The sequence below is a fragment of the Protopterus annectens genome, chromosome 2.part1 (assembly GCF_019279795.1).
Source record: "Protopterus annectens isolate FY-2018-M chromosome 2.part1, PAN1.0, whole genome shotgun sequence".
NCBI classification, from domain to species: domain Eukaryota; kingdom Metazoa; phylum Chordata; order Ceratodontiformes; family Protopteridae; genus Protopterus; species Protopterus annectens.
The window spans coordinates 1,725,914,546-1,725,930,827 of NC_056729.1; the positions used below are offsets into that span (position 1 = coordinate 1,725,914,546).

The following is a 16,282-nucleotide window of genomic DNA, read 5'->3' on the forward strand; positions in this document are numbered from 1 at the left end:
ACCCATCTGTTATTAAATTGGGACAGAAGTAAAAGGACAAATGCCAATAGTCAGTTATTTCAAATTGTTGCTGTCATACATCTAGTCAGCATGTCACCTCAGCCCTAACCCTAAAAGGCAAACAACTTTTGTGCAACCCTTTGAAATCAGACTAGAATTAAAGTAAAATAATAAATGGAGCATAACAACATATTTCAACCTGATAGCCACCTGTATATACATCCAATTTCAGTTGTGAAGAAAGTGAGAAAGTAACACTCACAGTAACCCATTTCAGTTTGTTGCTCATGCACAGCAGACTGGCCCTACATGAGCTATAGTGACCTTCTATGTACACATCTAAGGTATGATTTGAGGGAATTTAAAAAGATAATAACACCTCTGTTACCGGACAGCACACAAGCTATAACGACATTATATGTATACCTCTGAAGGCTGATTGTGCACAGCATTAAAGTGATAATGGCCACAGTATCTCTTGCCCCCTCATGAACTATTACAGTATGTGTGCCCACCTCTGAGCAGGGTCAGTTTTAGGCTGGATGGGACCCAGCAGCAGAGGACCCTACTCTTCTTCTCTTTTGGCTGTTCCCATTAGGGGTCACCACAGCGGATCATCTGTTTCCATTTCTTCCTGTCCTCTGCATTTTGCTCTGTCACACCAACCACCTGCATGTCCTCTCTTACCCCATCCATAAACCTTATCTTAGGCCTTCCTCTTACCTGGCAGCTCCATCCTTATCATCCTTTTCCCAGTATACTCAGCCTCCCTCCTCAGCACATGTCCAAACCAATGCAATCTCACCTCTCTGACTTTGTCTCCAAACCGTCCAACCTGAGCTGACCCTCTAATGTACTGATTCCTAATCCTGTCCATCTTTGTCACACCCAGTGCAAATCTTTACATCTTTAACTCTGGCACTTCCAGCTCTGACTCCTGTCTTTTTGTCAATGCCACCGTCTCCAACCCATACAACATAGCTGTTCTCACTACCCTCTTGTAGACCTTCCCTTTCACTCTTACTGGTACCTGTCTGTCACAAATCGCTCCTTACACTCTTCTCCACCCATTCCACCCTACCTGTACTCTCTTCTTCACCTCTCTTCCACACTCACCATTACTCCGAACTATTGATCCCAAGTACTTAAACTCATCCACCTTCGCCACCTCTACTCCCTGCATCCTCACCATTCCTCTACCCTCCCTCTCATTCACACACACATATTCTGTCTTAGTCCTGCTCACCTTCATTCCTCTCCTCACTAGAGCATGTCTCAACCTCTCCAGGGTCTCCTCAACCTGGTCCCTACTCTCACTACAGATCACAATGTCATCTGCAAATATCATAGTCCATGGGGCCTCCTGTCTGATCTCGTCTGTCAACCTGTCCATCACCATTACAAATAAGAAAAGGCTCAGAGCTGATCCTTTATGTAATCCCACCTCCACCTTAAATGCATCTGTCACTCCCACTGCAGACTTCATCACTGTCACACCACCCTTGTACATATCCTGTACCACTCATAAATACTTCTCTGCCACTCCTGACTTCCTCATACAATACCATAACTCCTCTCTAGGCACCCTACCATATGCTTTCTCCAAGTCCACAAAAACACAATGCAACTCCTCCTGACCATCATTATATTTCTCCATCAACACTCTCAGAGCAAACATCGCATCTGTAGTGCTCTTTCCCGGCATGAAACCATACTGCTGATCACTAATCATCACCTCCCTTCTTAACCTAGCTTCCACTACTCTTTCCCATAACTTCAAGCTGTGACTAATCAGTTTTATCCCTCTGTAGTTACTACAGCTCTGCACATCACCCTTATTCTTAAAAGTAGGTACCAAAACACTTTTTCTCCACTCCTCAGGCATCCTCTGACTTTCCAAGATTTCATTAAACAATCTGGTTATAAACTCCACTGTCATTTCTCCTAAGCACCTCCATGCTTCCACTGATACATCATCTGGACCAACAGCCTTTTCATTAAGCCACTTATAAAGTGAGCAATAATTGCCTCCTTAACCTCCAAATTTCTAAATGTTCTGAGATGCAGTCTATACCTTATTATTTTTCACTACCTGGATTATTTATGCATGCATCCAGCAATATTATTTTTTGACACATACATACATATACAAACATACACTGACACTGTCAGTGACAAACCAGGACTATCACATATACCTGCTTTATACATGCAAATTGGAAGAACATCAGTTCACCTACAGCATAGTTGAACTGATGTTCTTCCAATCTGCATGTATAAAGCAGGTATATGTGATAGTCCTGGTTTGTCACTGACAGTGTCAGTGTATGTCTGTATATGTAATACTACTCACTGTGCCACTGTATTAATGAAGTGGTCCATTCCCTCACATCCAGTGGCCACCAAAGGTTGCCACTTATTGTCTGCAATGCTGATGTTTGACTGTGATAACAAGTGAAAGAAATTAAGACCAAGAAGTAGTTCTTATGTACATATCTATAGGTTCAGAGGAGGTCACTAAGCTAGTGGCCCTAGAGCCCTTACAAGCCTAGCTAAGTTAATCTCGAGTTGCCCCAGTTTTCCTTAGAGGAACATAATTCTCAGAGCGAGTCTGTGATCATCACCAACTATCCCTGTCCATGGGTGCCACCCCAGGGTGAATTTATGGTCTCCCATCCATTTGTCTAGGTTGCACTTGAATTGGGTCAGTGAGGAGCTCTGCTTCACATGAACTGGAAGATTATTCCAGAGGAGTGGCAGTCTCTGGTGGATATCTTTAGGGAACTTGCTAACTCATTGACTTGTAACTGGGTAGTGATTTTAGGGGATATTTGTTCTTTCAACTAGTAAATATATATATGAAAAAAGGAAGAACAAAACCATAGACAAGAAACTTACAAAATAAAATCATTACAACAAACTTCCAGTTTCCTTACAGATTGAAGTATAAATGTCCCTTGAAGTCCTTCATGACCTTTTGAACAACCAGTGCAGCCAGGGTGATCTGTAGGCCAGCAGCAACAGACCAAAAGTGGGAAAATGCTTCTCAAAGAGCTCTCTGTATGCCAGTCCACCCTTGAGCCAAACATTTTACAGGACTACAAGCTCAACAGTTAAAGTAAATAAAACTACTGCAAAGTAAAAACACTAACTACATCAAAAAAAAAAATATATATATATATATATATATATATATTTAACATTTGTTGACCGGGAATGTCCGACTAGGTTCCACAGAGCCTGTTTTCAGCGGAGGCCCGGGGAGAAACGCTCCAGATATATAACCTACCTAAGTAAGTAAAATCTCCCTGAAATCCATCCACTTTCATTTAAAAACTGAAGTCACACTCCAAAAAAAAAGTGTTCACAAAAATAATTTAAAAAACACAGGAAGTGTGGGAGCACAGCAGATCCAGGACTTTGTAGAGATTATATCACCAGGGATCTTGCAATGTAACTGAGGAATGCTGGGAAGGCAAGGAAGTCTGGTCCGTTTCTAAGGTTGATACAACCACAACCCTGAACAGCAACAGTGAATGATTGTTAATGTTTCAGTGCTGGTGTTTTGCATTCACACAGTATTAAGAACTCTTTAAAATGTGTTAAAGTTTAAAAAGTTCAGTAATTTTTTTATTCACACACATACTGCCAAGTTAATACACATTTGCTGTATTCTTAGCTCAGTGCTATGTAGTTCACACAGCTTTGTGCCAAGCCTGTTCACTTGCATTCCAGTCATCTCTGATTCAGTATGCCCTCCCACTGAGCTCCTACGTGTGTATATATGTGTTTATGAGTATGTGACAGCATCAAAATGAATTTGTACTTGTGGTTTATGTTTAATTTTACAGTAGTTTCATATTTAAATATGGTTTTACATTTGAGTTTGAGGTGGTTCCTTGATCAAATTTTTTCCTGAATTCTTATTTGCTGGTTTCACTCTTTTTCAGTATTGTTTTCCTTATTTTTTTGAGTATTTTTGAGGAATAGCAGTCTCGGTGTCAAATGTGTTATGCTTTGATTAGGACTGAGATAATTTTTTATGGGTAAGTATTTTGACTTTTTTTCCCATTGAAATTAATGGTGACCATGAAGTCCCTTGTTTGCTGTGCTTATTTGTGTTTTGTGGTTTTCATATCTTGTCATTGTAGTCTGTAGGGCTTGTTTTACACTGGAGTCTTTGAAAGATTTATGCCTTTTGGATAATGTAGTCAGGATGAACATATTTTTTGACATTTACACTTTTTAATAGATGTTTTTATTCCACCCTCTCATCCTTTCTTGTTTTCTTGAAAAGTTAATGTGTTGAAGGAAGAGAAAAAATCCTGTAAGTGATTAACAGAATAGTGAATGCATAATTAACAACTTCATTTCAATTTTCAGGGTACAGCGATGGACTTTCCCAGTATGGAAGCACTCTTAGATCATTACATGTGTGACAAGAGTGGATTGCTTCAACAGTTGGACACTGCACGGGTGAACCATTGTTATGAAGTGCACGATTGCCCGGAGTCATCAGAATCCCCCAGGAGCTACATACCTTCAACTGCTGTTTCCGATGAACTAAGTCCTCTACAAGAGGAAGGGTGTCAGAGGGAACTGACATCCACTGAATAGCAGAGGCAAGACTACAGTCAATGTGGTTATTACTTTCTAATCCCAAGTGGATTCATAATTTCTTTCTTCTGAGAAGTGATGTGACTTGTGACTTTGCAGTTTTTGCTGCCGACTTATAGCTGGTCTGTTTAGGTGAACCTGAATCAGGACCAGTAACTTTGGTGCCAAGTTTTCCTAGAATGGTGGATTAACTCCCCAGGACTTCTAATAATAATAAAAAAAAACACTATCACGTTCAGAAAACAATGTTTACTTCAAAATAACTCATTTTGGCCTTAGAATACAACTCACTTTTAATATGTAAAATTAACTTTTGTGGTTAAAATTATTTTATTTTTATTTGCTTGTTAAAAAGTCTGTGGATGTTACTTGTTCCTAAAGTGTTGATGAATGTCACTTTAACACAGTTTAATGTAGCTTTGGTCGATCTTTGTCTTTGTGTTGTTGCTGCAATTAATCCATGTTTGCCTGTGATTTTGCAGTTCAAGAAGTTGTTGTCTGTAATTCGTTATTCCTATCAGCATGTCGGGCAGGAACTCTGTCTTACTTTGTTTAAACAACAGTAAACATGAATTGTAGTTAATAAAATGTACTTGACGTTTTGCTGGAGTAGGAATATAATATTTTTAAAGACCAGTAGTATGACCCATTGATGAAATTTAAGGAACATGAACCCTGCCTTTGCAGAGCTAGAGTCGACCCAAAATCATGGAAAAGAAACCACATCAACTAAGTATTTACATTTCAACAACTTTTGGTGACCTCGGAATAGGGATATTTAAAATGCCAGACTGTAATACTGCATCTCCACATGTGGGGGTTCAGTGAGACTTGCCCACCTGCAGAAACACATTAGGAACACATTTTGCTTTCCTGCTAGTAGCACTTAGCGGAAACAGAAGTCAGGTTTTAGCTTTCCAACACTGTAATTCACGTTCTGATGTGGTGTTACAGTTTTAGATTCTTTTGATTTAATTTAGGCCCAGTATTCTAGATGAACAGAACACTTGTGTTATAACCCATTTTCTAATTCTTACTGAGAGTATTCTGATACGTTTTTGTTTGAGGAATGAACGTCAGATCTATGAAACTTGGTTTTGTAGTTATTATATGATCTAAAGTTTCTCATGTACAGTCCACAGAATTCTAGCCATGCTCAACCCTATCCTTGTCTGCTGTCTACAGAAAATAATCAACATAATTCTGCAAGCAGCTTCTGAAACTCTGACCAACAGACATTTGCTGGTTATATTGCAGGTTTAAAATGGCCCACAAGGGCAGGTAGCCTGGTACTTAACTATGAGCCTGTATTCATCAAATATCTGAGGCAAAGGAAAAGAGGGTACTTATACTAATTGCCAGAGGAGCTAAAATAGTGATAAAAGACAGGAACAATAATGGCAGATTTGTGGTAATAAGGGGCTACTGGCAAGGGAGGAAGTTTACACTGGCATCTATTTATATTCCACCCAAAAACTGCTATAATGGAGCTTAAGAAAATTTGGGGAGAAATAATAATCAGCTTTCAGAAAGGAATATTACTTACAAGTGGAGAATGGAACTTGATTGGCAGCATTGAGGATGTATCTGGGGAACCTAAGAGAACAAAAGAGGGCAGATTTCTGAAAAAAATTATGAAAATATTTTGTATGGAAGAAGCGAATTCATTGGTAGGAACTCAAGAGAACTTACATATTATTTCCCAAGGTACAATAACTGGGCTATACCACACAGAAATTATATTTCACAAGAACATGCGCATTTAATTGAAAGCTTCAACACACATGCAATAAGTACTCCAGATCATGCGCCAATAAAAACTACAATAAGAATGCAGGGCAATGAAGTAAAAATGAGACACTGGTGCTTCCCCACCTACCTATTAAAAAAGAGAGGAATGTAAGGAATGGGTAGTGGGAATTATTCGAGAGTTATTAGGGAATACATAACTTTCTTCAGAAGTTATAACAGATTAGAAATAAAAGAAAAAAAATATGGTTAAGAACTAACATAAACTATTCAGAGGGTCTGACAAAGGTTCAAGTATTGCAGAATAAGGGGGATCTCGCAGAATAAGAAGCGGCACAATTGTAGAGTACTTAAGAAAATATAAGGGAGTATCTGGATGATATGCATGAGTTTAGAAAGACTGCTGTTGAGCAACTGTTTTTTGATAACTCCAGAGCAGAAAAACTTTTAGTTGGACAACAGAAAGTTGAAAGGGTTGTCGCCAAACTTATGGAGCCTATAACAAGAAAAATAACCAGTTTCTAGAGAGGTATTAGCCATATTTTGAAAATTGTATGTATTTGTAGAAAGCAGAGAAGTGTGTAAATCAAGAAATAGCACAAATGGAAATATTTATGAAAGATTTCAGTATGCCAAGGTTAGAAGTAGATGAGGCTCGACCATTAATAGCTAAGACAGGAGGAGATGCGATAAAAGCAATGACATATAATCAATCTGTAGGAAGTTCTCCAGGAACAGGTGGCATTCCGGAGGAAGTTTGGAAGCTAGGAGGAAAGAAAGTGATAAAGACCTGTAAGGCTTGTTTAACGGTGTTTTAAAAGGAGGGGAAACACAAACATCCTGGATGAAAGCTGTGGTGGCTGTAATATATAAAGACGGTAAAGATCCATCAGACCCAGCTTCATATAGACCCATTTTAAATTATGGTTAGAAAGTATTTATGTTTATAATGGCTAAAATAATGTGAGAGGTGTTACCAAACATGATAGATATGGATCATTGTGGCTTTGTTGAGGGAGACAAACATTTGACAACATTAACAGAACATTGATGATTCAGAGGGAACAGAATGTAAGAAAATACTGTTGTTGGTGCGTCCTGATGCAGACAAAGCATTCAGTAAAGTAAGCTGGGATTAATCTCTATTACCGCATACAATAATAGGGTTAATTAGGAGGGTATATGATGGATAAGAGGCAAGAATTCAAGTAGGAGGGTTCTTCTGTAAGTTGCACCTGAAAAGAGGAACCAGGCAAGGGTTTCCTCTTTCCCCTTTATTTGCTTTATATTTAGAGCCATTGGCAAATAAAACAAGGGACTCAGAAATTCAAGGAATAAATAGTTTGGTAATCAAGAAAAGCTGGCTTTGTTTGCAGATGATATTTTGTACCCAATAAAACTGGACAAGGACATCTCAATGTTGCGAACATTTTGAGACAGTTTTACATCTTCTTGGGATATAAATTTTACAAAGACAGAAAGGCTATAGCTGTAAATTATGTACCCAAACATCAGTTTGTTCATCAATACCCATAGTTATGAGGTTTAAGTCTTTAGAATGGGTAATTCTGGTGCTGTTTGTTTTGCAGATATGCAGGAGGTCCATCAGAGTGCGGTCTGACAATGCCTTGTATGGTAAGCATAGATCTCCCGTCAACAGCCTGCAAGAGACAGAATACAACGATAGGGCCTTGAGGTGGTTTGCACAGGACGTGTTAGATATCCCCTGTATTCTTTTAGTGAGGAACCTCTGTGGACATTAGAATTATTGGATATGCCTGGTTAGGTACATACCAAAGGGAGCATTGTAGTCAATGATAGGTCTGATGAATGCTGAATACAGTGGAACAATGACTTCCTTGGACGTAGATGCCATACCTTTGTTTATAGGTTGCACAACATAGAATGAGTTCCTCACTACTGTAGACACGTAATGGTCAAAGACTAAATTACTATGTGTGTCCCCAAGTCTCTGACTACTGGAGCAGCTCTTAGTGGTTTGTTGTTAATATTTATTTACTTATTTAACATTTGTTAACTGGGAAAGACTGACTTGGATTGAAGTCAATTTTCAGCAGAGGCCCGGGGAGAAATGCTATAGACACCTGTCTTTGTAACATGACAGGAAACCGGAGCACCCAGAGGAAACCCATACAAACACAGGGAGGACACGTGGCTCTGACACTAGTTATTTGTCTGTGCCAACACTTCCTGGAGAACATTTGTGTCAGTAGGGGATTCAATGACAGCTCCTAATTTACAATAATCTGCAAATTTAGTCAGGCAGAGGCCATTTACATTAGCTTTGACTTCTGAGAATTAAATACCAAAAAGGATCTGTCCCAGGACTGATCCCTGGGGGACTCCTTTTGTGATTGGCCTCTTTGTAGAGGTGGCCTGTCCAATTCTGACTTCATGGGTTCTGTCTGTGAGCCAGTTGACTATCCACAGGGGGATACAAGGGTTTGTGTGTAATCTCGTGAGTTTGTCAACAATGCCTGAGTGGGGCATTATGTCAAATGCTTTGGGCAGGTCAAAGTATGCAGTGTGAACTATTTTGCCCTCATCCATTGCTTTGGTGACCTTCTCAAAGAAGTCCACCAAGTTGAGGAGGCATGACCTTACTATTGACGTTATTCTCCTTCAGAATCTGCATCCAAAATCCCAGTCTCTACTTACTTCTTGAGCTTCCCCCCTTGTTTTATCATCATCTCTTTTCACTTTGAATTATAGCTTTCTGATTGTGTGATGTATAGAAGCCTTAACTGTCTAGATCTGAAATACCTCTTCAAATCAGGTAATCCCAAATCACCTTTTTTTTTGGAAGGATCAGCTTACCCACTTGACTCTTGCCCTCTTCCCCTCTCAGATGAAATCCTATAACTCTTTATTAATTGCTATCCAGACCTTATCCTCTGGTTGACAAAACTATGCCTGATGTGTTTTTAAAACTAAAGGGACTAAACATATTGTTACTGCTTCTATCCTGCTGTCTGTATCCATAAAATAGAGCTTCCAGTTTCTCAGTTTTTATATTATCTTTTGTTTAGTCTCTTCCCACATATCCGTAGCTACCATAACAGAACCTTTTTTAACCCATACTCCTAAGTACTTTATTTTATCATGTCCCCATAAGTATGGATATTACAGAACCAATTTTTTTGTGGGTACATAGTTTACAGTTACTGTTTTATCTTCATAAATTTTGTGTAAGTCAGAGGCACTCTACAAGCTTCTGGAAAGTGACTCAGTAGATGCCACAAAGAAATCCCATCAGGCTGTAAGGCAAAGAAAGAAAACAGTCAGACTCCCTACATAAAGGATGCCAGCAACAATCTGTTCACCAGTCCACTGGACATAAAAGGCAGATGGAAGTACTTCCAGCAGCCTCTGAATGAAGAAAGTTCTACAGAAGCGGTAATGCCCCAGACACAGTCTACAGTGAAAAAAAGAGGAGCCCACGCTAGAAGAGGTAAGAACAGAACTAAGGAAAATGAAGTCAGGGGAAAGCAACAGATGCAGATGAGGTCATGGTAAGAACAGAACTAAGGAAAATGAAGTCGGGAAAGCAGCAGATGAGGTCATGGTAAGAACAGAACTAAGGAAAATGAAGTCAGGGGAAAGCAACAGATGCAGATGAGGTCATGGTAAGAAGAGAACTAAGGAAAATGAAGTCAGGGGAAAGCAACAGATGCAGATGAGGTCATGGTAAGAACAGAACTAAGGAAAATGAAGTCAGGGGAAAGCAACAGATGCAGATGAGGTCACCACAGATATGATCAAGGTGTTGGGCGAGTCAGGAGAGAAATGGCAACAGAGGGTAGTCATAGTAGTATGGAGAGAAAGGTGCATCTCAGATGACTGGAGAGTTCACATTCTAGTACCTGTGTGCAAGAACAAAGGGGACATTCATAACGACATGCCTATGGGCAATACAGAAGTATCAGACTTCTGTCACACCGCATGAAAGTTCTAGAGAGGGTGATTGATAAATATGTAAAGTAGTAGAAAGTAAGATGGGAGCTGAGCCCAGTGGATGTAGTTCAAGATGCAGCACAACCATCGCAATGTTTGCAACAAGACAGATAGTTGAGAAGAATCTAGAGAAGAGGAAAGGGTCCTACCGGGCATTTCTAGACTTGGAAAAAGCATATGAAAAGATCCCAAGAAAGCCATTTTGGGCAGTCTGAATGTTGAAAGTCCCAGAAACACTGGCAGTATTATCAGGACTTAATGACTCAGGTATGAACAGTGTTTAGTCTAACAGAGGGGTTCCCAGTGGGAGTGGGGTGCATCAGGGTTCAGCTTTAAGCCCACTGCTATTTACAATGGCACAGTCTACATTAGTAACAGGTCACAAGGGACAGGGCAACAAAACTGATGAATGTTGATGATGTGGTATTACATGCAGGCTATGAGGAAGAACTTCAGCAAATGGTAGGGGAATGGAATGCAAAACTGAAGGCACATGGGATGAAACTGAATACAGATAACACAGTTGTAATGGCAGCAAATGTGGGAGATGAAAATTGAGACAGAAGGGAAAATAGATGAACAGGCTAACAGCTTCAAGTGTCCAGGAGTGGTGGTTGAGAAGAAGGGATGCCTGAATGAGGAGGTTAAAGCTACAATCAGAGGAGCTGCAGCCAAATGGCACAGAGTGACAGGAGTAGAGTATGACAGAAGGATGCCAAAGAAGCTGAAAAGTAAGGTGTACAAAACAGTGGTGTGACCAGTAATATTGTATGGTACAGAAACCTGGGCAGTGAAGGCAGAGAAGCTTGAGGTAATGCAGATAAAGTTTTTGAGACAGGTGGTAGGATGCACGCTTTGGGACAGATGAAGACATGAGCACATAAGAACAGAAGCTCAAGTAACTCTAACTGCATTGAAGGTCAAAAACAACAGATTATGGTGGTTCAGGCACATGTGCAGGAAATTAGAAGACAAGCTGGTGAAGAAGATTTGGGACAGAGAGAAAGAAGCAAGTGGAAACGAGGTTGTCTAGCAAAGAAATGGATAGATTGTGTGAGAGAAGATCTGCGACAGGTATGATTGTTGAATGTAGGAGAGTGGCACTGAGTCAAGAGAGAGGGGGATAGTTGATGTAACACCCTGACCCCATGTAGAAAAATAAGAAAAAGGATTTGGTGGCATTTCTTTGTGTAAATAGCTAATACCTGAATTGTAAGTACTTCCTAATTTACACTAAGGTGTTGACATTGTGTTTCACATTCCTGTTCTCATTACTGTAACCACTATGATACGTGATTAAGCTTTACTGCATTTATGTGCACTCAGGATATATACATGCACACATACATGCATATACACACACACTCACACACACATATAAATTACACAGATAACAATGTATATTAGCATTCTCAAGGTACACACAGAACTCTCTCTAACTTAAAACATTATCCCATTTCTAAATATCTATACATACAGTTTATGTAAGTAATCTTGGAAGGTTTTATTATCTTCAACATTTTGTAGCAATTCAAGCAGTTTTGGAGCTGGAGTTTAGAGCAAACCCTACAATTTCCTTCACCAGACTGCATGAATAATTTAAACAAAATAAACCAATGGCAGTCCCTTGAAGAAAGACGCATTTAATAGTTCATAGCTAAGGTCTTTTCAAAGCACACTTGCTAGCTACATCTGACCAATGAGACACGTTACTGCATAGACTCTTTTTAGAATGTGTATTGGACTTCTAATCAGTAGTACTAGCACTGCCAACATAGTGGACTCTAACCAGGCCATACTGGGGTTTTAAGGAGTCCATCATGGAATCTAACCAGAGCATGCTGGGGTTTTAAGAAATACATCATGGAATCTAACCAGGGCATGCTGGGGTTTTAAGGAGTACATCAACAGTTTACAATATGTCTTAGGATTTGGAGCAGGGCATCTATAGATTGTTTTTAAAACAGTGTGAAGAGCTTACCGGCATCCTAGTTTGCAGTCTCTGTGTAGGGTAGTATACAAACCTTCACTCAGTACTAAATCTGTCAAGTTCATTAAAGTGTCAATACAAAGTGCAAAACTTGTTAAAAATGCACAAAATTGCATTACAGTGAGGGTAATAGTTGAACTGAAATAGCTGAAAATAAAACAGTGTATATTAAATATACCAATAACAGAAGGGTCTAAAAGTATGAAATAGCTGAAAATAAAACAGTGTATATTAAGTATAACAATAACAGAAGGGTCTAAAAGTATGAAATAGCTGAAAATAAAACAATGTATATTAAGTATAACAATAACAGAAGGGTCTAAAAGTATGAAATAGCTGAAAATAAAACAATGCATATTAAGTATAACAATAACAGAAGGGTCTAAAAGTATGAAATAGCTGAAAATAAAACAATGTATATTAAGTATAACAATAACAGGAGTGGTCGTTCTCCCCCTTAACACCATAATGTAATGTGAGACTGTGCTGTCTTAGAACTGAAACTAAAAACCTAAAGACAAATTAAAATATTTAATATAAGAACAGCTTATTAACATTTTATGTAGGCTAACCTACTAATCTGAAATGTATTAATTAAGAAATGTAACTAACAAAATTAACTAACAAAAAATAACAAAATTAACTAGCAAAAAGATCTACTACTAGACATCTTTCAGAATAAATTTTAAAAAGTATAAACTAAACTACTTTTATCAAAAATCGCTTTAGTACTGAATAAATACTTCATCAGCTTGTGTGTAAAAATATTTAATATGAAAGAGCACATATATAAATCTACAAGTGAACATCTAAATAGGATGAAAACCATAACTATAATTGCTAAGGTAGAATTACAGTGAAAAATGTTAAAAATAAAGTATTCAGGCCCTGGAGATGTGTTAAAGTGTGGCATCTAAATAAGAACGCACTTAGTTTGAACGAGTAAAAGTACATTCAAGAATGTCAAACAAAACAGCACCAGTGGCAGTTATTTTCATTGTACAATATGTGTAATGTCTTTTAATAGTCTTTTAAACAGTGGGCCAGTTTTCTGAGTTCTAATATGCTTTTTATGGAGCAATAATAATTAAGCTTTGGTTTTCTAAAAAGAGTTCAGTTTCAGCTGCCACAGTAGTTCACATTTTTCTAAAAGATTAGGGATGTCTCCTTCCAGTTCCAAAAGGTCCACATGATCAATAATTTATAATTTAAAGCCAGCATGTCTTTTTTGGAGGTGCAGGTGCCAAGCAAGTGCATTATTCCTGCGGAAAGATGGCCAGAAATCTTCCTTTTAAGTCTATTGAACATTTTCACCACATAAAATGCTTCACATTCATTGCAGCTCACACTATAAATCACCTGCATTGAATTACAGTCTCGACCTGCATTCGTTTTAATCAGTTTATTTCAATAATGGCAGAAAAAACATGTCTCCTTCCTGTATGTGCAGACAAAAGACACAGTTGACTCATTCCATTAAAGCAATAAATATTTTGTAAAAAACACACTTAAAAAATTAATATGTCATACAATTTCAGTTGTGTAAAGAACCACATCAGTGTTAAATACAGGTCAAATAAATGAAGTCACAATGTAATAACATAATGTAATATATTAAAAAACCTTAGTTAGGGATTTTAGTACTTCATTGCTCTTATTTTAAGGGCAGGAACTAAGGATAAATGGTCATTACACAACTGAATTTGTATGACATATTCATTTTTATGTATTTTTTATTTATGAAATATTTATTGCTTTAATGGAGTGTTTTTACCACAGGCCACAAGTTCTTGAGAATTGTTTTGATCATCAACTGTTATTACTTCCTTTGTAATAACGAAGTCCAACATAGGTCTATTATTTTCAGAGAGAATCTGTAAATCAGACTCTGTATGTACTTCCTCACCTGGTAGTTTTGGCTTCATCTAATAAGGACTCGATTTTCGAAAAGGTGGTGACAATACCTTGAGTACTTTCTCTGATTGGAGCTTCTGCTGCTGTTCTGTCACTTTTTGCTTGCGGTAGAATTGTAAAGCTACTTCATCTTCTTGTTCATAGGTTCATAGATTAGTACTAAGCTAACTGCCCTTGTGAGCCATTTTAAGCCTAGCCAATTATCCCTTGTGAGACTCAAACCCTGCACCTTGTGTTTGTAAAGCAAACACCTTAACCATTAGGTCACCCTCCCAATGTGATAAAAATTTGGTCCCCATTTATTTCATGCACATTTTCCCCTTCACCCTGAAATGTTTCTTTTGTGCACAATCCTTTTTTAATGCTTTTTTATTTATTGCATTTGTTTACCAGGAAAGCCCACTGGGCCTAAAAGAGTCCATTTTAAGTGGAGGCCTGGGGAGAAAAGCTCAGACAAGAACATAAATACAGAAAATGTTAAACATTAATTGGTACAAAAGTAGATACAGTGTTACAGATAGTGATTACTGTAATACATACAGAATATATGCATAAAAGCAGAAATTTTGTTGTTTGCCAGATGAATTTGTTCAGAGAGGTATAGAGATATATTAATCAGCATTACTGTAACAGTATCAACAAGTGATGAAAAATAATAATTATGGAGAAATTATCATCAGTGAGCATGACTAGTGATACTATCAACAATATATCCAACTCAGAAACCTCACAAAACAAGCAATATGATGACACAAAAGCCTTAACTTTTTCTTCTGCTTTTGGTGACTGTTCTAAAAGTTGTAATTCATGGAGTAAATAATTCTGCTTTTTGTTGCTAGCAGGTAAACGTGTTTTCGTTTCAACTGTACAGGAGTTAAGTATACTGAAGTTAATTTCGACTCATTAGTCGGCAGCGTTTTTCTTTCTTTTGTAGACAAATGCAGTGCATGTGATTTAATAGATCTTTGAGCTAGGATTTTGCATTTATTTTCACAACCCTGTGATAACATTGAAATTCCCTGTTTTAAGTTGCCATCTGGTTGAACGCTGGTGCATGCAGTAACATGAGAAGTCTCTGCATTATTTTCGCTATTAGTGAGCTTCCACTTATCTGCCAGACATAAGATTTGTCAGACTTGTCTGCTGATGTTTCTTGTACTTCTATGTGGATAATAAGCACAGTGTCATTCATAACTTTATTTAATATTTGTTTATTGGGAAAGTCCGACTTGGAATGAAGCCAATTTTCAGCAGATGCCCAGGGAGAAAAGTGCCAGACACACCTTTGTAATGTGAGAGGAAACCGGAGCACCCAGAGGAAACCTACACGAACTCAGGGAGAGCATGCAGACTCCGCACAGAAGACACACCAGCCAAGAATCGAACTTGGGAACCTCTTGCTGTGAGGTAACAACGCTACTGTTGCATCACTATGCTGTCCAGAATGCCTGCAGAAAAATGCCTCATACTCATCTTGACTGTGTGAGTGTGCAATAGCAGAAGTAGGGTCTGCAGTATGTTTATCATTGACATATATCATAATGTTGGTTTAAATATCACATTTGGAGATGTACAGATTTACAGTAATACAGTAATCGGTACCATTTAATTTGTAAAATACATTTCTACAGTACATGAATGGTGTTTACATTCCATGTTGTTTTTGTTGAAGCAACCTTGTTTATCACAGAAACTGGTTTATGGTATTAACCTTGTTGTTTAAACAACTACTACAATAACCCACATGAATGACATCATCACTCACAACCATTCCCTTATAGATCTAATCATCATCAACGTCCCAGTCTAACCTCAAAACAATCACCACAACCGTTCCCTTATAGATCTAATCATCATCATTGTCCCAGTCTAACCTCAAAACAATCACCACAACCGTTCATTTACAGATCTAATCATCATCATTGTCCCAGTCTAACCTCAAAACAATCACCACAACCGTTCCCTTATAGATCTAATCATCATCAACGTCCCAGTCCACTCACAACCATTCACTTATAGATCTAATCATCATCAATG

At 38.2% G+C, this 16,282-nt stretch overlaps 1 protein-coding gene across 2 annotated transcripts in view; it reads left to right on the plus strand.

Moving 5' to 3' along the window:
* SH2D5 (SH2 domain containing 5) overlaps positions 1-5,219 on the plus strand; it is a 260,846-nt gene extending 255,627 nt beyond the window's left edge. For both annotated transcript variants that reach the window (XM_044063177.1, XM_044063176.1), the window contains one exon: positions 4,384-5,219. In XM_044063177.1, coding sequence (XP_043919112.1) covers positions 4,384-4,617 — 234 coding nt within the window. In that variant the 3' untranslated portion in view covers positions 4,618-5,219. The remainder of the gene's footprint in view (positions 1-4,383) is intronic.
* Positions 5,220-16,282: the final 11,063 nt, after the last annotated feature.